Source organism: Gossypium hirsutum, chromosome D04, assembly GCF_007990345.1.
Source record: "Gossypium hirsutum isolate 1008001.06 chromosome D04, Gossypium_hirsutum_v2.1, whole genome shotgun sequence".
Classification (NCBI taxonomy): domain Eukaryota; kingdom Viridiplantae; phylum Streptophyta; class Magnoliopsida; order Malvales; family Malvaceae; genus Gossypium; species Gossypium hirsutum.
Genome location: NC_053440.1, coordinates 51,571,643 through 51,595,469, shown reverse-complemented (window position 1 = coordinate 51,595,469; position 23,827 = coordinate 51,571,643). Strand labels below are relative to the sequence as shown.

Here is a 23,827-nt window from a genome sequence, read left to right as displayed (position 1 = left end):
TGAGGAAAAATCTAAAATAAAATAATATTAAACTTCGGGGCCATTGAGGATCATACATCCATATTCATGATGCACTGTAAACAATAGAAAAGAGAAGTTTAAACAGTTTCATGGGCAGCTTTGAGTATCATCTCAAAGGCATTCTCGATAGACGACTTGAACTTGGGCGGATCAATGTAGCCTTTCTCGGTTCCTACGGCAATCCTCAGCTTTCCCATGTAACTAACCATTGTTATGGTTAGACTCTGGAAATGTGCAAAGTCATCCATTAAATCCATCTTATATATATATATGATTGATATATAAATAAAAAGTTTTAGCAAAATCTGTAAACAAACCTGAGGTACGCCGACCACCATAAAGTACAAGCTTTTAATTGGATGATTAGCCAATGCCATTCGTTCCACTGGTCCAATCACATTCGAGATTGTCATGCTTGAGTTCTTTAATGTGCTATGGATGTATTTGGCTGTCGTCTGTTATATATATAAAATATTACTGACTTTACCCTTTCTTTTAATTTGGAACCATAACAGTACATTTGACGTATTGGTTGGGTTTAAATTATAACTATTAATTCAAATATTAGAAATTTTGGATAAATTTTAAAAATTTCAAGTTCGGATGAGGTAGAGGTGTATTGGTAAGGAGAGGAAATGTTCCAAACAAGTGAAATGAAATGTGTTGAGAGACGTTAGAAAGAGATTGGAGCAATCTGTAGTGATGGTTAGAATGTTGATTCAAAGCTTAATAAGATGGAGAACCAAGATAAGGAGAGAATTAAGTTAAAAAGAATTATAGAAAGAGTTTGAGAGTAAGTTGCCCCAAAGCCAAAAGTTCCAAAATTTCCTAAAAAAAATGAGTTATGGGAACTCTTATTTATAGATGTAGATAATAAAAGTTACAAAATTAGATATTGAATTGGAGTAAATTGAGAGACTTTAGATTACAAAGATAACAATATATAAACAATAATTTATATTGTTGATAATGGTGAATAGTGAACAAAAGTTTGCAATGTTTATAAAAGAAAGGGAAAAACACTCAATACTATAAGGAAAAGTGAAAAGGGGGCTTATTAACTACTTCCATCTTTGATCCACCAAGCTAAGCTTTTGAGAACATTTGAAGAGTAAAGTTAACCCAAGAATCTTGCTATATTACAAAGTTATCTCAACTTCTTCTATTTTGGTGAAATGATACCTTGTGAATATACATCTTCTAGAAAGCATCCTTGGAAAAATGTGTTTTTCTTAATCATTTTTTCTTTGATAAGTTGTTCTTTGAACATGTTTCTATAATAGTGTTGTTCTAAACGTAGGTTGTTCCAACCAAAGGTTGTTTCAAATAAGAGTTGTTCTTGAAGAAGAGCTGTTATAAGTAGTGTTGTTTTGAACAAAATCAATCCCAACATGAGTTGTTCTTGAACAAAAAGTTATTTTAATAAGAGTTATCTTGATCTATTTTGAACATGACTTGCTCTTGATAGATTATTCTGGACAATAGTTGTTCTAAATATGACTGGTCTCAACGTCAATTATTCTCAACATAGTTGTTATTAACAATAGTTGTCCTAAATATGAGTTGTCTTGAATGATGAATATTCTTAAAGAACAATTTTTCTAAATAGGAGCTATCATGAATCATGGTTGTTTTGGACTATAACAGCCCGATTTTCAATGGTGTTAAAAACAGTGGTTCGAGACCACCAAATTCGATGAGTGAGCTCATAAATTTTTTTATTCAGTATTTACGAGTCAAATGTGGTTTTAGGAAGATCTTTGGATTAGTAATTTGTGTTTAATAAGAATTTATTAGGTTAAGTGATTTAGAAAACAAGGTATCGAGAAATCAATTTTATAAACCGAGTCATAAATATTTTAATAAATATTTATGGAGTCTCATTAAGGTAGTATTAAAGTTTCGTTAGAAAATTTTAACGTTTTGATAGTTAATTAATTAAAAAGGACTAAATTGAAAAAGGTGCAAAACTTGCTAATTAAAGAAATAGTGATTAAATAGCCTAAATGGTAAATAATGGAGGACTAAAAAGGCAATTAGACACACATAGGAAGGCTGAGGCGGCATAAGCAGAAAAAAACAATGAAATTAGGTGATTAAGGGGTAAAATTGGAAATGAAATAAAATTAAAATAGCTAAAAATGGGATTTAATAGTTTCTAGGCAATTCTTCATCAATCTTCAGCCTAAAAACACCATTGGATAACCCTTAAGAAGCTGTTTTTTAATTCTTGCCTTTTTCTTGTAATTCTTGTGTTTTTAAGACTTTTACAATTAGGTCCAACTAGCTATTTCATTAGTTTTTTTATTGGTAATTTTGAAAGTTACCATTGATGAATACTAAATTTTTTTGATGAATTAACATGGACTTAGAGCTTTAATATATTTTTGTATGATGATTTTATAAAGTGATTTTGATAGATATTGACTTTGGGACCAAATTATGAAAAGGTTAAATATTAGGGTTTGGTATTGAAATTCTGAATAGCAAGAGCTGTATAATATTCTAGAATATTTAGATAAATTATCAATTGAGAAAATTTAGTTCATTTGATAGACTAATTAGTAAGGGACTAAATTGTAAAAGTTGTAAAAGTTAGGGTAATTGTGTAATTTCAAAAATTAAGGGGTATTAATTGTGAAGTGAATTGGAACTGAAATATATACTAATGACTGAATAATTTATATTTTAGATCAATAGGCCATACATACTCGTGAAAAAGGGAAATCAGTAGAATAGTCCCTGAACTTCTATAAATCTTACAATTTAGCCCAGGTAAGTTTGTATGATTAAATTTTAATAATATATTGAATTGATGTATGATATTATGTATTTAGTATATTGTTGAAAAATTGAATATTGTTAAATTATGAATTTGAAGTGAATATCCGACTTAAATGGAACGCGGGATTGAGTACAATCATTGTGTGGCAATCAACAAAGGAAGAATTGACAAAAAATTACCCAAGTAAATCAAGGTTTAACATTTTTTGTGAACTTTCGTGTTTACTTTCTGTTTAGCTCTCACAAGCTTCTGTTTAACTCATATAAGTTTCCGTTCAACCTTAATGGGTTTCTCTTCATCTCTTTTGAGTTTCTGTTTAACCTTTATGGGTTTCCGTTTAGCTCTTATGAGCTTTCGTTCAACCCTTACGGGTTTCTATTTCGCACTTATGTGCTTCTGTTTAGCCATCAGGCTTCTGAAAACGATGTACTCATATCCGTAAGCAGATCTCCGATTCGATAAGATTTGGTAAATGGCTTATGTGATTGAAATTGAAAGATTTATCGTTTATTATTGATATTGATTTGAAAGAAGGGTGTTCATCGATTTATGTTGTGTTTGACAGGGAGAGTGCATGATTAATTTACTATTTAATTTATTATATTAAGTTCGGTAAGATTTATGTTTAACCAATCGAACTTACTAAGCTTCATTAAGCTTACTTGTGTTGTTTAATGTTCTTGTATATTAACGTAAGGTCGGGAGATCGGATCAACACATCAAGCCATACTATCCAGCTTAATTACGTAGCTTCTGCAACGTGTACTAAGGTTTATATGGCATGCATAGGGTTGGAATGGTTTTGAGTAAAGTTGGTTTGTGTAAATGTTATGAGTTACATTTTGTTTATATTTTCAATCAACTTATATAAGTATCGCTTAATCATACTTAATGTGTGTTTGAAATGGTTAAATGATGGTATTCAATAGGCATATTGGGGCATGGTTTGAGCTAGTGAATTTAGTAAAATATGCATATGTGTCTATGGTTAATTTGGTAAGATTGGATATTTGAATATATGTGATGATATGTTATGTATAAAACTTGGTTTTAGCTTGAATTGAAGGTATTGTCATGATTTATGAATGTGCAAATGGTTGTGCTTAGGTTGACACAAAGATTAGGTGAGAAAAGTGGCCATAAAATGGTCTATTTTCGTCCACACGGGCAGAGACACGGGTGTGTGTCTCAGCCATGTGTCACACACAGCTTAGCACATGGGCATGTGGTCTAGCTGTGTGTCCTCTGTATCTTAAAATTTGAGAAACAGAATGTCAAGGTTTTTGCACGCGGCCTAGCACAAGGGCGTGTGGCTTGGCTATATGACCCGTGCACCTTAATTTTAAAACACACGGCCTAGCACATGGGTGTGAGACTTGGCCGTGTGACCCAAGTCAGAGAGTTACATGGGCATGGACACGGGGATGGGACACGGCCGTGTGCCTCACATCGAATGCCCATACGGGATAAGACATGGACGTGTCACTCGACCGTGTGAGCCACATGGCCTGGCCATACGGACGTGTGTCCCCTGCACTTAGGGAAAATTTTAAAATTTTGAGAAAAGTTCTCTGAGTTTCCGGATTAGTCCCGATCTACTTCTAATGCATATTTTGGGCCTCGAGTGCTCATACAAGGGACAATATGAGTGATTTATGATTGGTTTCTGATATGTATATTAAATGATATGAAATGTTCGTATTTGTTCTAAAGAGTTCAATAATACTTTGTAACCCTGTTTTGACGACGAATAAAGGTTAGGGGTGTTACATTTAGTGGTATAAGAGTTACGATTTAGCCGATCCTCGGACTAAACGTAGCGTGTGAAATGCCTAAAAATACATGTCATATAAATCTGTGATAGTGTGATATGTATGATCCAATCTAACCTTTTTTTTCTTATAGATTGTAAAGAGGTCAGAAAGATCTGAACATGTTGATAATGATGAAGTTAATAGTAGAGCACAGACATATTGTAACAGCTTGATTTCGACCTTAATCGGACATAGTGGTTTCGGGACCACAAATCCGAGTTAAAAAATATTTTAATATTATTTTGTGTGTTTATGATGTGTGAATTTAATTGTGTGAAATTTTCGTATTTTAATTTTGTCGTTTGAGTGACCGATTAAAGAAAATATCTTAATCGCGTAAAATGAAAAATTTAGGGTTAAATCTAAAGGTACCAAATTGTTGTTGTCTTTATAAAATGGAGGATTTATGATGTAAAAAGGCCAAAATATAGTTAGTGGGTGGCAAAGTACAAGTATAGCCTTATATATATGTGTGTATATATTTATATAAAGGTTAATAAAGTAAACTAATTATTAATTATATGTGTATATATTTATATAAATTTATATAAAATATAGCCTTATATATATGTGTGTATATATTTATATAAAGGTTAATAAAGTAAACCAATTATTAATTATAGTATATGTTTAATATATTAAAATTAAAGCATTGTTTCTCCATTTTTTTTGGCCGAAACTAAGAAGAAAAAAGATTGTTTAAAAGCTTTAACATATTCAACACTTGCAAGCTTGATTAAGGTATGAATTTTGTTCGGTTTTTAATAATTTTTACGTTTTTGAGATCATTGCTTCGAGTACTACAAAGCCCATGCTTGAATTTTTGAATTGGTTGTGTATTTTATGATATGCCCTTGAAGAGAGATTGTTGTTTATGTTATTATATGAGGGAAAATAAATATATGTTGTTAGATTTTCATGTTTTAATTAGTAATTTTTGATAAAAATGTGTATTAAGGACTAAATTAAGAAAAGTGTAAATTGAGAGACTAAAATGTGAAATAAATGACATGCATGGACTTATATGAGCTTAGTGAATATTCGGATAAGCTATTGTGCAAGGAAAGTTTGTTTATTTTGTATTTTGTGAAATAGGGACTAAATTGCAAAAAGTGTGAAATGTTAGGGGAAAATTGGTAATTTGCCCATTTATGTGTTTTTGGATTAAACTAAATGATTTATTGAATAAAAGAGTTAATTTTTAATATGTTTAGATCAAGAAACGAAGAAAACAGATTTAGATTGGGGGAAGTCGAAAGTAGTTGAGTAGTCGACTATGTCCGTAGATATCCGAGGTAAGTTTGTAAGCATATAAATGTTGTTAAATTTGATTATATACATAGGTTACATAATAAATGCAATTTTATGAATTTTATTTGATAATGGTCGAATATGATTAAGCTAGAAATATGTATTTTTGAGTTTGATTTGATTAGGTTCAATAATCGGAAGCCCCGTACGAGCCTTAGGAATAGATAAGATTTCTGATATGTGATTTTGTGTAAGACCACGCCTGAGACGTTGGCATCGACTTGTGTTTACGTGTAAGACCATGTCTGGGACGTTGGCATCGACTTGTGTTTACGTGTAAGACCCTGTCTAGGACAGTGACATCGATTTGTAAATACATGTAAGACCACGTCGGGACGTTGGCATTTTACAGACTTTCCAACTATTTGCATATCCTTTTCAATTCCGAACAGCTCAACGGGCAACGTTAATTTAAGAACGAATGTGAAAACAAATTTAAAAGTTCAGGTATGTATTATTACCATGTTAAGAAATTAAGGTAAGTTTTATATTGAATTGATGATTCAAGATTATTTACTAAGTCTATAATGTGTAAATATGTTTGAAATTATGAGTGATTTTGGCCTATTATCATAATTGTAAGATATATATATATATGATGAATATACTTGTATTCTAGTAGTAAAATATTCAACTTACGTATGCTAAATGTATAAATATATTTATTTGGTTTAGTTAGCTTGGTAAATTGGTTGTATTAATGATAGTGAGAAATATATATATACATATGCTTTTGACTTACTAAGCTTTAAATAGCTTACTGTGTGCTTGTATTTGTTTACCTTTGTTTTATAGATTTTGAAGCCGTTACGAGCTCGGGGATTCGTCAGTAAAACCTATCACACTATCGACTAATTAGGGTATCTTATAAGCTAAAATTTATTTTGGGACTATGACATGTATAGACTAGATTTGAAGTTTGGTTAATTCAAATATGTATATATTAAAGCCATGCGAAAATGGCTTAATTAGATTGTTGTGCTCGGTTTGGGTGAATTATGGTTTAGGCATATTTTGATTATGATTAAGCATTTTATGGATGGTATTATATATGTGCATGTTATGTGTGATTTGTTTGGATATGAAATTGCAAATGGTATGTTTAATTCATGGGAATTGATTTTAAATGTTATTATAGGTGTATATGTTTGATTAATTAATGTAATTGCTGATAGTTATAATTTGATATTTATTTTATAGAATATAATAATATGGGTATGGATTAAGATATATATATATATAACTGGTAATGAAATGCTTAGTTTTGTAAGGTAATATAATGAAATATATATTTTGGAAATGATTTAAGCATGAGCATTTATGCACAGCATTTATGCACATGCATTTAAATAGATAGTTCAATTATATATATTTAAACAGGTAAATTATATGTTTTATATGCTTTGGTATTGGACGATTAATTTGGTTAGATTGATGTTAGATTTAATTTAGGCATATTATGCACTAGACGAATTGGTATTAGTTTGGCCACTTCAATTCAATTATTTAGTAAAGAAAATTTGCTATGCCTGGGTTTGCATTTGGTTTTAAATAGGACAAATTAGTTTGATCATATGATTTTATTATAAGCCATGTATATTCAGTTAAGGGTTAAATTCATGTTAGTTATTATATTTATTAGTATAAGGACATAATTTGTTATTCAAGTTGTAATTATATTTGATTAATTTATGTAATATTTGAATAAGATTTTGAGATTTATTAAATAGGTAATAGGAAATATTGTATATACAAATAGATTATTTGGTTCATGTTTAATTCAAAAAGTGTGGTTGACTATGAAATTTGATTGAGTGCTATATTATCTTAATGAATATATATAATGTTTCTTGGAAATGGTAAGATTATATATTTGAATAAATATAGTGAAATATCAATTTTATTCAAATGTAATAAAATGTACACCTTTACTATATTTGAATGGATAGTCTATGTATTCCACTTGATTGTTAAGCATGCAAATTTGGTTTACTTGAATTTTATATTTGATTTTGCTAAGCTAAATATATATATAAATAGTGCATGATTAGTTTTATTTTGGTTTTACCATTTATTAATTAAAATTAGAATTAAGCTTTTGGTTCGGTAATGCCTCGTAACCCCAATTCGACGACGATCTCGGGTTAGAGGTGTTACACATCGGAACATGGGACGAGTAGTAATGTCCCAATTCCTTCGGCTCAAGAACAATAATTTAAAAATATGCTCTTTGGGTTTATGAATAAATGGTTTAGTGGATTCATGCAATAGTGAAATCTGGCTCAACAAACTCCTGCCCCTACTGTACCACCTGTAGAGCCTCTGGTTGCATCTCCACCACCTCCAATGAATGAATCTAGTAAACGTACTCCAATAGAAAAACTTAGAAAGTGTAGGGCTGAAGAATTTCGGGGTAGGTTAGATGATGACCCAGTCAAAGCTGAATATTGGCTTCATAATACAATAAGAGTTTTTGAAGAAATAGCTTGTTCTCTCGATGATTATCTGAGATGTGTTGTTTCATTAGTGAAAGAGGAAGCTTATAATTGGTGGTCAACAATAGTGGCTGTAGTGCTAAAAGAAAAAATCTCATGGGAATTCTTCTAAAGCGAATTTAAAAAGAAATATGTCGACAAGAGGTATTTAGATAAGAAAAAGAGGGAATTTATTAACTCGCGCCAAGGAAATAGATCGGTAGCCGAGTATGAGAGACAATTTGTATACCTCAGTAAATATGCCCGAGAAATTGTACCACCCGAAGAAGAAATGTGCATTCGGTTTGAAGAAGGGTTGATTCTGGATTCATGAGGTGGGATTTTTGGGTCACATTGTATTAGCTGAAGGGACTCGAGTTAATCTGAGAAAAGTATCTGTAGTGGTAAATTGGAAGACTCCGAAAAATGTTTCAGAAGTGCGAAGTTTTCTGGCTCTAGCAGGTTATTACAGACGTTTTGTCAAGAACTTTTCGATGATTGGTTCGCCGTTGACCTGATTGTTACAGAAAAATGTTCAATTTGTTTGGTCTGATGAGTGTCAGCAGAGTTTTGATCAGTTGAAAAAGATGTTGACAGAAGCTCTGGTCTTGACTCGGCCAGAATCTGGTGTACCATATGTTGTTTATAGTGATGCATCTCTGAATAGTTTGGGTTATGTATTGGTGCAGCCAAGAAAGGTAGTGGCCTATGCTTCTCGACAATTAAAGCCACACGAGAAGAATTATCATACAGATGATCTTGAGTTGGCTACAATCGTATTTGCTTTGAAGACTTGGAGACATTTCTTAGATGATGACCCAGTCAAAGCTGAATATTGGCTTCATAATACAATAAGAGTTTTTGAAGAAATAGCTTGTTCTCCCGATGATTATCTGAGATGTGCTGTTTCATTAGTGAAAGAGGAAGCTTATAATTGGTGGTCAACAATAGTGGCTGTAGTGCTAAAAGAAAAAATCTCATGGGAATTCTTCTAAAGCGAATTTAAAAAGAAATATGTCGACAAGAGGTATTTAGACAAGAAAAAGAGGGAATTTCTTAACTCGCGCCAAGGAAATAGATCGGTGGCCGAGTATGAGAGGCAATTTGTATACCTCAGTAAATATGCCCAAGAAATTGTACCACCCGAAGAAGAAATGTGCATTCGGTTTGAAGAAGGGTTGATTCTGGATTCATGAGGTGGGATTTTTGGGTCACATTATATCAGCTGAAGAGACTCGAGTTAATCTGAGAAAATTATCTGTAGTGGTAAATTGGAAGACTCCGAAAAATGTTTCAGAAGTGCGAAGTTTTCTGGCTCTAGCAGGTTATTACAGACGTTTTGTCAAGAACTTTTCGATGATTGGTTCGCCGTTGACCTGATTGTTACAGAAAAACGTTCAATTTGTTTGGTCTGATGAGTGTCAGCAGAGTTTTGATCAGTTGAAAAAGATGTTGACAGAAGCTCCGGTCTTGACTCGGCCAGAATCTGGTGTACCATATGTTGTTTATAGTGATGCATCTCTGAATAGTTTGGGTTATGTATTGGTGCAGCCAGGAAAGGTAGTAGCCTATGCTTCTCGACAATTAAAGCCACACGAGAAGAATTATCATACAGATGATCTTGAGTTGGCTACAATCGTATTTGCTTTGAAGACTTGGAGACATTTCTTAGATGATGACCCAGTCAAAGCTGAATATTGGCTTCATAATACAATAAGAGTTTTTGAAGAAATAGCTTGTTCTCCCGATGATTATCTGAGATGTGCTGTTTCATTAGTGAAAGAAGAAGCTTATAATTGGTGGTCAACAATAGTGGCTATAGTGCTAAAAGAAAAAATCTCATGGGAATTCTTCTAAAGCGAATTTAAAAAGAAATATGTCGACAAGAGGTATTTAGACAAGAAAAAGAGGGAATTTCTTAACTCGCGCCAAGGAAATAGATCGGTAGCCGAGTATGAGAGGCAATTTGTATACCTCAGTAAATATGCCCGAGAAATTGTACCACCCGAAGAAAAAATGTGCATTCGGTTTGAAGAAAGGTTGATTCTGGATTCATGAGGTGGGATTTTTGGGTCACATTGTATCAGCTGAAGGGACTTGAGTTAATCTGAGAAAAGTATCTGTAGTGGTAAATTGGAAGACTCCGAAAAATGTTTCAGAAGTGCGAAGTTTTCTGGCTCTAGCAGGTTATTACAGGCGTTTTGTCAAGAACTTTTCGATGATTGGTTCGCCGTTGACCTGATTGTTACAGAAAAACGTTCAATTTGTTTGGTCTGATGAGTGTCAGCAGAGTTTTGATCAGTTGAAAAAGATGTTGACAGAAGCTCCGGTCTTGACTCGGCCAGAATCTAGTGTACCATATGTTGTTTATAGTGATGCATCTCTGAATAGTTTGGGTTATGTATTGGTGTAGCCAGGAAAGGTAGTGGCCTATGCTTCTCGACAATTAAAGCCACACGAGAAGAATTATCATACAGATGATCTTGAGTTGGCTACAATCGTATTTGCTTTGAAGACTTGGAGACATTTCTTATATGGTGAGAAATGTTACGTGTTTACAGGTCACAAAAGTTTAAAGTATCTAATGACTCAAAAAGAGTTGAATTTGAGACAGAGATAGTGGCTAGAGTTATTGAAAAATTATGATCCGGTTATTGGCTACCATTCGGGAAAGGCTAATGTAGTTGCGGATGCATTTAACCGAAAGTCGTAATTGTTTGTACTCCGAGTGTTGAACACTCATTTATCTCTTAATGAAGATGGTTTTGTATTAGCAGAGTTGAGAACAAAACCTTTATTTTTTTCAATGGATTCGGGAATTTCAAGATGATGATCTGAAATTGGTGTTGAAACGACAGATAGTTCAGAACAATGTAAGTTCAGAGTATAGTGTTGATGATAGTGGTATGTTGTGTTATCGCAATAGAATTTGTGTTCTGAATAATCTGGGTTTGAACAATGATATTCTTTCTGAAGCTCACAATAGCCTGTACTCCATTCATCCGAGTAGTACAAAAATGTATTGTGATTTGAAATGGATGTATTAGTGGTCGGGTATGAAATGGGAAATTTGTGAGTTTGTAGCTAAGTGTTTGATTTGTCAACAAGTGAAAGCAAAACATCAGGTACCAATGGGTTTTGTATGGAAGTGAGAGCCTATTTCGATGGATTTTGTATCCGGTCTACTTGTGACCCTGAGAAAGAAAGATTCGATTTGGGTGATTGTTGATAGATTGACTAAGTCGTCACATTTTATCCCAGTTAGAACAGACTTTTCACTTGAGAAGTTAGCAGAATTGTATATAACAAAGATTGTGAGGTTACATGGGGTCCCAACATCCATTATTTCAAATCGAGATCCGAGGTTTACATCGAGATTTTAGAGTAAATTGCAAGAGGCTCTAGGTACAAAGCTAAATTTCAACATAGTATTTCATACTCAAACCGACGGGCAATCGAACGAGTGATTCAGATTCTGGAAGATATGTTGAGATGTTGTATACTTGAATTTTGAGGTAGCTGGGAAAGGTATTTACCGTTAGCTGAATTTACCTATATCACCGTTTGAAACTTTTTATGAGAGAAAATGTAAGACACCATTGTATTGGTCTGAATTGAGTGAATCCAAGCTAGTAGGAGTCGACTTGATCCGAGAGACTGAAGATAAAGTTCGAATTATCCAGGATAGTTTGAAAGCTACTTCAGACCGTCAGAAATCGTATACTGGTTTGAAAAGAATAGATATAGAATTTTCTGTTGTTGATCGACTATTCTTAAAGGTCTCTCCGTGGAAAAATGTATTACAGTTCGGTAGGAAAGGGAAATTGAGTCCAAGATTTATCGAATCGTATGAAATTATCGAAAGAATCGGCCTGGTACCTTATAGATTAGCTTTGCCTCCAGAACATGAAAATATTCATAATGTGTTTCACGTATCGATGCTAAGGCGGTACAGATCTAATCCTTCACACGTGATTCTTCATAGTGAGATTGAGCTGCAACCAGATATGACATATTTGGAAGAACCAGTGAGAATTTTGGCTCGAGAGGTTAAAGAATTGTGAAATAAATGAGTATTGTTAGTAAAAGTATTGTGGCATCGTCATGGTTTAGAGGAGGCTACTTGGAAAACAGAAGAATCAATTAGATCACAATATCCGAACCTATTCCAAGGTAACAAATTTCAAGGACGAAATTTTTTAAAGGAGGGAGAGTTGTAACAGCCCGATTATCAGTGGTGTAAAAAATAGTGGTTCGAGACCACCAAATCCGACAAGTGAGCTCTTATATTTTATTATTCAATATTTACGAGTCAAATATGGTTTTAAGAAGATCTTTGAATTAGAAATTTGTGTTTAATAAGGATTTATTAGGTAAGTGGTTTAGAAAATGAGATATCGAGATCTCGATGTTATAAACAGAGTATTAAATATTTTTATAATATTTATGGGGTGTCATTAAGGTAGTATTAAAGTTTCGTTAGAAAATTTTAACGTTTTGATAGTTAATTAATTAAAATAGACTAAATTGAAAAAGGTGTAAACCTTGCTAATTAAAGAAATAGTGATTAAATAGCCTAAATGGCAAATAAGGGAGGACTAAAAAAGCAATTAGACACACATGGGAAGGCTGAGGCGGCATAAGCAAAAAAACAATGAAATCAGGTGATTAAAGGGTAAAATTGGAAATGAAATAAAATTAAAATAACTAAAAATGGGATTTAATAGTTTCTAGGCAATTCTTCATCAATCTTCAGCCTAAAAACACCATTGGATAACCCTTAAGAAGCTGTTTTCTATTTTAGCTCTATGTAAGTTTAACTCTTGCCTTTCTCTTGTAATTCTTGTGTTTTTAAGACTTTTACAATTAGGTCCAACTAGCTATTTCATTGGTTTTTGATTTTATTGGTAATTTTGAAAGTTGCCATTGATGAATACTGAATGTTTTTGATGAATTAAAATGGACCTAGAGCTTTTATTTTTTTTTGGTATGATGATTTTATAAAGTGATTTTGATAGATATTGATTTTGGGACCAAATTGTGAAAAGGTTAAATATTAGGGTTTGGTATTAAAATTCTAAATATCAAGAGTTGTATAATAGTATAGAATATTTAGATAAATTATCAATTGAGAAAAATTAGCTCATTTGATAGACTAATTAGTAAGGGACTAACTTGTAAAAGTTGTTAAAGTTGGGGTAGTTGTGTAATTTCAAAAATTAAGGGGTATTAATTGTGAAGTGAATTGGAACTGAAATATATACTAATGACTGAATAATTTATGTTTTAGATCAAGAGGCCGTAGATACTCGTGAAAAAGGGAAATTAGTAGAATAGTCCCTGAACTTCTACAAATCTTACAATTTAACCCAAGTAAGTTCGTATGATTAAAGTTTAATAATTATATTAAATTTATGTATGATATTATGTATTTGGTATATTGTTAAAAATGGAATCTTGTTAAATTATGAATTTGAAGTGAATATGTGATTTAAATGGAATGTGGGATTGTGTACAATCGTTGTGTGGCGATTAGCAAAGGGAGAATTGACAGAAAATTACCCAAATAAACCGAGGCTTAGCATTTGTTGCGAACTTTCGTGTTTACTTTCCGTTTAGCTTTCATGAGCTTCTGTTTAACTTATATGAGTTTCTGTTAAACCCTAATGGGTTTCTGTTCAGCTCTTTTGAGCTTGTGTTTAACCCTTATGGGTTTTCGTTCAGCTCTTATGAGCTTTCGTTCAACCCTTACGGGTTTTTGTTTAGCACTTATATACTTCTTTTTAGCCTTCAGGCTTCTAAAAACAATGTACTAATATTCGTAAGCCGTTCTCCGATCCGATAAGATTTGGTAAATGACTTATGTGATTGAAATTGAAAGATTTATCGTTTATTATTGATATTGATTTGAAAGAAGGGTGTTCATTGATTTATGTTATGTTTGACAGGGAGAGTGCATTATTAATTTACTATTTAATTTATTATATTAAGTTTGGTAAGATTTATGTTTAACTTATCGAACTTACTAAGCTTCATTAAGCTTACTTGTGTTGTTTAATGTTATTGTAGATTAACGTAAGGTCGAGAGATCAGATCAACACATCAAGTCACACTATCCAACTTAATCTGGTAGCTTTTGCAACGTGTACTAAGGTTTATATGGCATGTATAAGGTTGGAATGGTTTTGAGTAAAGTTAGTTTGTGTAAATGTTATGAGTTGCATTTTTTTTTATATTTCCAATCAACTTATATAACTATGGTTTAATCATACTTGATGTGTGTTTGAAATGGTTAAATGATGGTATTCAATAAGCATATTGAGGCCTGGTTTGAGCTAGTGAGAAAAATTTTGAGAAAAATTCTCTGAGTTTCTAAATTAGTCTCGATCTACTTCTAATGCATATTTTGGGCCTCGAGGGCTCATATAAGGGACAATATGAGCGATTTATGATTGGTTTTTGATATGTATATTAAATGATATGAAATGTTCGTATTTGTTCTGAAAAGTCTGGTAATAAGGGTTAAAGGTGTTACACAGACATAATTTCTTTTGAAGAAAAAAAAACTATTCTAACCAATAGTTGTTCTAAACAACACTTGTTCCTAGCAAGAGCTATTATCAAATGGCAACTACTTTGGATGACAATTGTTCTAGTCTAAAGCTCTATTATGTACATAGTTGTTCTTAACACTATTATTTTCGAACAATTATTTTTTTGGACAAAAAATATTCTAAACAAGAATGGTTTATTCAAAATAAATGTTAAAATAACAAAAAAAATTCCAAACAAGAATGGTTTATTCAAAATAAATGTTAAAATTGTAAAAAAAAAGATTTTTTTTATGTAAGATTTAATTATGGAGGTTGGGGATAGTTCACACCATGGTGGTCCCAAGAGCCACTAGTGATAGAGGAGTTAAGTTTAGATTTGGGTAGAGTTTTGGTATAGGAGAAGAGCCCTAAAGCATTATTGGTGATAAGGGGAGCTTATATAAAGGAAGAAACTTGATGTGGGTCCCTCTAGAATGATGTCTTACTATATAGGATGTGTAAAGGTATGAAAGGTCTATTAGGATGTGATAAAATGAGAATTCCAAATTGATCCCATTGGGATTTAAGGTGGTAGTAAAAATAGTTATAACTATAGTACCTAGTCGAGAGGAAAGTTATAAAATGACCTTCCTCAAGATAATGCTTCTTTATGAAGTGTCTCTTGTTTATGGTAATAGAAACACTATTGTTGTAGTCTTAGAGGTGAATTTAGTGAAGTGCACTTAAAGAGGTTAATAATATGCCTTAGAGGTGAGTTTGATTTGACGAAGAAAAATAAATTACCTATAAGGAGCCTGGTTTGGCAAATCGGAAATAAGATACCTATAGAGGTAAGCTTGATTTGGTGAAATGAGATGGGATGCCTGTTAAGGTGAGCTTGATTTAGTGATGCGAAATAAAAAACCTATAAAGCCGAGCTTGATATGGTAAAGCAAAATAAGGTGCCTTTAAGGCAAATTCTAGCGAAATGGGCTTAAAGAGGCGAATTATTTGGTCATACATTATAGACACAAATTTTGAGGGAACCCTAACCTTGTGTCTTGAGAGCATAAGTTTATATACAATGGGGAACTGTGCCTCACTCATTAGTTTTGAGATTTTTTTATTGTATTTTTCTCTAGGGAATTAAGGGGATTGTACCTCGCCCTTTTGCATTGAGATTTTTTTTTCATCTTTGCATCCTTTTCTAAGGTGTCATGGGGGACTGTACCTTTCACTTTAGCATCAAGTTTTTTTACTTTCGCATCCTTGTTTAAGACATCGAGGGGGAGTGTGCCTCTCTCTTTGAATTCGAGGAAGGATGTAGTTTTTACCCTTGAGATAATGTAAAAACAATGTAAGGTGGGACTAATTCGTTGATGTCTCTAAAGTCAAAATAAGATACCTTAGAGGTGAGCCTAAAGAGTAGGGATTTCCAACGACGTACTTTAGATCATAATACCTGATTTCCTTGTTATTTATAAGATGTTTTGGCATGGTTTCCAATTAATCTTTCATTTCTTTAAGTGAATCTCGACTAGCTTTGAAAACTTCATCATCTCATTGAGCATAACATTTTTGGCATATAATAGAAATGCTAGCCACCTTTTCCCTTAAGCAATAAATTTAATAGTGGATAAGCATTAATAGATAATAATTTAGAGGTCTAATACTTGGCTATTGATGCGAGGTTGGGAAAATGTGAGACCATTATTTTACAAAGGGTGCCCGTAGTGGTGGGCACTGGTGTGCTAGGGGGTCTCCCTTGGTAGGCGAGATGCCCTCTTGTTTTTTGGCATACTTTTCTACCTAGCCCCCCTTTTTTTGGCAAACTCTTCTATCTAGCTCTCTTTTTGACCAACTGTTTTTGTTACCTCCTTTTTGTCTAACTATTCTTACTAACTCCCATTTTTGCAAACTCTTCTAGCTAGCCTTTTTTTTAGTCTAACTCTTCTGGCTAACCCTTTTTTGGCAAACTCTTCTGGCTAACTCCTTTTTAGCAACTCATCAGGCTAACTCCCTTTTTTCGTTAGCTCTTCTAATTGCTTCTTTTTTTTTTTTTGGCTAGCCTTCCCTTTTTGGTTACCTCTTCTAGTTAGCTCTAATTTTTTTTTTTTGCTAACTCTTCTAACTAGTCCATTTTTTGCTAACTCTTTCGGCTAGCTTTCATTTTTGCTAATTCATCTAGCTAGCCTCTTTTTTATTGAACTCTTTTGGTTCGCTCCTTTTTTGGCTAACTATTTTGGCTATGTCTTTTTCTTTGGCTAACTCTTTTTGCTAGTTACTTTTTTCGTACTTTTCTAATTATCTCCTTTTTGGCGAACTCTTTTGGCTAACTCCTTTTTATGAACCTTTTTCCTTTCTCCTTTCTTAACCAACTCTTTTAGCTAGCCCATTTTTTTTTGTTAACTATTTGGTGAGCCTTTTGGCTAACTCCTTTATTGACTAACTCTTTCAGATAGCTCATTTTTTTTGCTAACTTTATGATTTTCTTTATGTTTCTTCATTTTCTTTTGGGATTTCAAAGTTTTGCATGTTGTGAATGTTTTCATTTTCTAGAGACAACTTTTTTTTTCTAATTCCCCTAGACACAACACTAATTGTTGATGCAATATTTAGTGATAGAGGTGGTAAAAGATTCACACTGTGGTGGTGTGGAGAGCCACTCATAGTATTTATAGGGATTGAATGAGCTAAGTTGAAAGTTGGACAAAATATTAGTATAGAAAAAGGAGTCTTTGCTTCTATAGAAGAGGAGGAGCTAGACTAGACCAAATTCCCCTGAAATGGTATCCTAATAAGGTAATTGTAGAGCCATGGAGAGCTTCATTAGGATTTGATAGATGGAACTTTCAAATGATGCCCGTTGTGATCTAAGGTGGCAATGGAGTTGAGTATAACAATGTTGATAATTGTTCTTGTTAAAACCAAGTGTCTACAAATTATTTTGGGTTATCCAGTAAGATAAAATCAGATTCTATAGGGTCAAGGGTTAACAAATGTCCTACAAGAATATAGTAAAATTTAAAAATATAATATTTAAAAAAGAGACTTGTCATATTTTTAAGGCTGTTTGTGAAATAAAAAAAATTACTCTGCCGGTATATCAAATACTAAATCTATATATATCATAAAGTTGAAATAACATACCTCGGGCCCTGTAAACTTCCTCAAACACTCTAGCAGCTGACCAGTAAGAAAAACAGCTCTGGAGTTTCGCTTTCTCTGGATAAGTTTCTGAGCTTTCCAAACAAAATCAAGAGGTTTGCAAGATTGAACAGTGGTCAATCCAGGCAGTGAAACATGCAAGAACCCGAACTGGTTTCCCCACGCTGACTCAGGATTGGGTTTCACCATCTCCTTCACTGATTTGTACCCTCCAATGTTCCTAGTATTGAGCAACACAAGGGCTGTTGAATTTTCATTATTCAACTTATTGCTTCCTCCTTGCATGTATAATCGAGTCCCAAAGAAAATTATCCCCGTAATTACATCATTTATTGTCTGTTAATGACCCGAAAAATAAGAAAGTCTAAACGGAAAATATGAAACAAAACCTTACTGATAATGGAGCATAGTAAAAATATTATGACCATATACTATATTTTCTTTTTGAAATATCGAAGAAATTAATGCATTTTTAGAATTTATCAAACAAAATTTCGTAATTCCATTATACTCCATTCAGCACTTAAATATATATTTTTTTTCATTTGATTAAAATTCGTTTTCAATAAAATAATTATTTAATAAAAATAAAAATTTAAGAAAATTTTTAATATTTATTTTATTGTTTATATTTTGAGTTGGTGACTATCCTTAAAGAAAATATAATGAGAAAGATATACGGAGGTGTAACATTAACAAACTTGTCTACCAGCACATTGTTTTCTCCAAGAAGGAAAAATAGGTGCAGAATTGCAGATTCTTAACTGCAACTTATCTAATAAGGCTAAATGTTTAGATCTTTTATATGCTCTACCATTTCACTAAAAAGATTAAAGTAATTATATTTAATTATTTATGTGAAAAATCATTAAAATTATATATAAACTTTACCTGATTTGAATATTTGAATTAAAATGATGTTATCTAATTCATTAACAATATATTACTATTATTTATTAAAATATAAGTCTTTTCAATTAAATGCATAATTGTAAGGCAGATTGAATGAAAACAATTAATGGGTTATTTAATGTGCAAGTGACATAAATTTTAGTACCAAAAGATAGCATACCACTCCAAGCTTGGTCTTGATTTGTTTGATGTGATCAAGTGAAAATGTCATTGTTGAAACTACAATTGGCTTGAACTCTACACCAGGGCCCCCGGATCTTATCAAACTAATATCATCTTCAACATAGCTGCTTTTCAACAGGCTCCACCCAAAATCTGATACGGTGTTGAAAGCGGACCATAAGACATTAGGAATGTTCTTGAAGATGCAGTTGGTCTTGAGAGAAAGACTTGGGGTTGTGGGGGCTGAAGTAAGTGAAGGGAATGTCAATGGAACCGAAGGGTTGTCCGCTCTTTGTAGACAAGAAAGAAGAGCACCCATGAGAGAAAAGCCGTCACCCAGTGAGTGATGGAGCTTGAATATTAGATTACCAGCTGCATTGCTAGTTGGGTACTTGATGATATGAATGTTCCATAGTGGCCTGTTATGTGGGAGTTGTTCCATTGCTATTTTGGACAGATAGTTGCTTAGATGGTTGTCATAAGATTCTGGTGATAATCCTGGTGGGAAATTAGGGATGTTTACATGATCTTCTAGCTTTACTTCAACCTTCTTCCACTGCTTTACTCCATTTTCATCTTTAACCTGTTTCTCAGCATCACTTTAATAGTTAGCACCACTGAAAGATGATTGAGAAAGAGAAAATAAAGTGTAAGACATATATATACCATGAGAGAAGAGAAGCGAGGATTAATGGGAAGGAAGACATCTTTAAGCAAAGCCAAGGCTGGGGAATCATCGATAGGGATATCGGAGTCCAAAACAGCAAGAACACAAATGGACAGCTCTGAGCTGTTGAAATACTGACCAGTGGGACTAACTGGCTCTGAATACTCACCTTCATCTACATTCAACTCATTCACCATGTTTCTATTTTGAGCTTCACTTCCAATGTTCATTATGGTTCTCAATTCTAATATCTAACTTGAGTTGATGAGGGTCTTAGGGTTTGGGTTGCCCTATTTATGTAGTACATTTATTGTAGATCCCAATTATCATGCATGTGAGATAGGTTTACAATGTTGGGTTGTTCAATAATTTCCTTCTCAGCTTTTATTATTACTTGTGGTAGGTGTTGATCATGAATTGTCAATTCTATGTCTTCATCCATGTAGGAGGCCTAAATTTATTGATGCAACAACATTGACCTAAAGAGGCTAATCAGCTCGTCTACCGAACTTAAAATTATTATTATTTGGTAATGAGGTATTGGGTAAATTCTTAAATGATATTTATGGATTTTTAGTATTTAAGTTTAAAATTGATCGTGCACAATTATATTAGTAAGTTTAAAATTGATCGTGCACAATTATATTAGTAAGTTTCAAAATTTTATAATGTTAATTTTAGTCTAAATTGTATCAATTTTTAATTTATTTATATTATAATAATTTAATTCTAGTTTATGGTTATTTAGACAATCCATTTATAATCCATTTATAATAGTTCGATACTTATATTTTCTTTTAAAAAAATATTTTTATTTATTTTTAAAATTTTTACAATTAAACAACGAAAATAAAAACCCAATAATAATTGAATTACCATTAAAATTTTACTCAGCACGTTTTTGTTCATAGTAACAGTTAGAATATTATTACCAAAGGTGAAATAATGGGGGTCGCTCTGACCAAGAAGTATGGGTCATTAATTGGGCGGCTAGCCCTGGATTAGGACGCCTGTTCCTTTTCGTTTTCACATCTTTCAGGTTTGTTTTACTATTTCTGTCGGTGATTATCCTTTATATTACTTAAACTTGTGTTGTCTTTTAATACTTAACAATGATGGTCTCTTCAATTATTTTTTGGTTAAAATATATTACAAATTATTTTATTATTTATAAATTTAGAATTTTTTTAATTTTTAAATTTTAAAAATTTAGGTTTAATTACTAATATTATAAAATTTAAATTTATTAATGTTACATTTTAAAATAAAAAACATATTTTGTAATAATGTAACTAAAAATAATATTATGATAAATATAAATATAAATATAAATATAACAAAATATTTTTAATTATTGAATTTATTTTTATTGCTCGTTCGTCGGTTTCCCTTAAAAGTAAAGAGAAGTAATGAAGGTAGGAGAGACTATATTTCCGTACCGCAATATGTGGTGGAGAAGGTTACTAGGCCGTGAACTTGCAAACATCATAAAGGTAAAACAAAGAAATAATAATAAAACCCTTCAGTTTTTTTATGTGAATTTGTAAAAATGGTAGTTGAATATAGGTGGTGTTCATCAATTCCGTCCAGGTGTATTTATTGTTGAGAGGAATTCGATTTTTTTTACTTTTAATGGAAGGTATTGTTTCACTCGAAAAAAACGCCTTAATTGATAGTTGGTATACATACGATTTACAAGCTCATAACTGAGGTATATGTATTGTTAAAATATTAATTATGTAAAGTACGCTTGCAGGTTGTATTTATATCAACTGTCAACCGAGGTGTTTCCTCGAGTAAAACAATACCTTCCGTTGAGAGTCCGACACTCAACTCCTCTCAATATTTATAATTTTTAATTTTTTAAAACATTTTGTTTTTATTTATTTTTTAATAATTTTATATACATCTTTATATTATTATTTGATACAATCACAACGGAATCTTTTCCTTACAGGATTAAGAAATAATCACTTGTACTTTGTTAAATTTTAAAACTCACATTTAATGGGCTGAGTTTGTTAATGACTTGCAACTAGTAAAAGTGGAGCTGCAATAAAACAAAAAACGAAGTGTGGTCGAATCTGGGTCTTAATATCAAGAGAAGAATAAATAAATCAAGGATGTCAAGCATATGCATTTCAAAAATCGAATTACTATATTAATCATATGGCATTTAAAAGGGTTATATATCTACTGCATTTTTCGTTGATAATTTTCCTTGAAAGCAAATTGTAGTAAAAAAGGAACATTACACTACTTAAACAAGCACAAATTTATATGCTACTTTCCTCAAATGTAGGTAGTATATAATAAGCTGGATGAGTATAAGAAAACCTTACTCATTTGAGAAGTTTGCATCATTGAACAATAAAGTAAAAAGAAATGCATAAATTGTATCTGTCTAAATTGAAAACCAATGCTCCTCTTGACTAGTAAAATGGTTGTCTTTATCAAAGTAGACAGATATAATTATGCAGCTAACAGTATTCATGTAAATCTCCAATTGACATGCCAAAGCCTAAAAGATTCTTGAGAGAATTTATGTTATAGTGGTAACGGCTCTGTTGTTGTAAGTGGTTAGTCTATTATTCAAAACTGTTATGTTGTTAGCAGTAGTTACTAGCAGCAGTTACTAGCAACAGCTAGCTCATATATTCTATAAATATTAGTGTTGTACAGTTCAATGAAGATAAAACAGAAATAATACAAAATACCTTTTTCAATACACGTATATATTTTTTTTACTTAGCATATTGTAGATATTAACATGATATCAATCGCCTCGATGCTGGAGACCTGATCTTCATTTGCTCCCATGTCTACCACTACTTCTGCTGACTCTGCCTCTGTCGAGCATGGCTATCTGGCGTTCAATGGTGCTCGGATCGTTCAATCCTTCCCTCTTCATGACACGGTTAAATTAGATGATGGAAATTTCGTTCAGTTGCAGCAACATATTCGCCTTATCATTGAAGGTTACGAACTGACTGATTTTTTGGAGGGCAAGTTACCTGTTCTGCCGCATTTTGTGCAGTCACTGAAGGGATCTCTCGTTCCAAATCCGAATGCCTTGGCATTCGTTCAATGGGATAGGTTACTTGCCTCCTGGTTACTCTCCACTATTATCCTTCTTTACACATGCTCGAACGGCGTGTGATGTTTGGAATACTGCCACTTGTCTCTTCACAGCAGTCACAGGTGCGAAACTATCTCGCATTCGTCATGATCTACACTCGCTAAAGAAAGGTAGCCTCTCAATCAAAGAATATGTAGCAAAGATTCAGAATACCTGTACTTTGATCGAGGCCTCTGGCTCTTGGATCTCAGAGGCAAAAAAAGTTGAGATTGTCCTTGCAGGTCTACCACCGGAGTTTGACGCCATGTTTACTTTAGCATCGTTCTCGTCTGAAACTCTGCCATTTCAACATCTCGTTGACATGTTATTAGAATATGAAAAGCGACAAATGCGTGCAGTTCAAGAACTGTCGATTCATGCAAATCTTGTAGAGTCTGTTCCGTCACCATCGATGGTGGATTCTATTCGTGGCCATCCTCCGTCTGGCGGTTGTGGCAGAGGTTTTCGTTCCTGCATCCAATGTCTGATTTGCGGTTGATTTAGGCATTTAGCCCAGCGATGTTATTATCGCTATAATCGCGATTATGATGGTCAACCGTCGGTGGTTCGGGCTTCAACGTTGGTCGATTGTCCGGGTCAGGTCTTAGCAGCTCATTTTTCGTTTCCATCGCAGGCTCCTGGTGGATTTGATGGCCCTTCGATGACAGTGTAACATGGTCTCTTCTCTAGCGGAAATTTTTGTGCTGCGCCTCACATGCCTAGGCTGTCCATTAGGGTTCCTAACCCCTTTGTAGTCTTTGACGATAGATTTGGGCACAATGCTGCTGGGTCAAGGTTGTAATTTGGGCCTAGGCATGAGTCTTCTCCTTTAGCGCCTGGGCAGGACCCACAATTTGGCCCT

At 32.9% G+C, this 23,827-nt stretch overlaps 1 protein-coding gene across 2 annotated transcripts; it reads right to left on the bottom strand.

Moving 5' to 3' along the window:
- LOC121215934 (O-acyltransferase WSD1) lies at positions 1-20,203 on the bottom strand. Of its 2 annotated transcripts, none has more exons than XM_041090833.1 (5): positions 19,847-20,203; positions 19,179-19,763; positions 18,089-18,442; positions 339-476; positions 1-245 (listed from the first exon to the last, which is right to left on the bottom strand). In XM_041090833.1, exons 1-5 carry the CDS (start codon positions 20,075-20,077, stop codon positions 99-101), a joined length of 1,455 nt encoding a protein of 484 aa, XP_040946767.1. In that variant the 5' UTR covers positions 20,078-20,203; the 3' UTR covers positions 1-98. The 2 variants fall into 2 exon arrangements, with proteins under 2 accessions (XP_040946767.1, XP_040946768.1); XM_041090834.1 differs by having other exon boundaries at positions 339-406; positions 19,847-20,131.
- Positions 20,204-23,827: the final 3,624 nt, after the last annotated feature.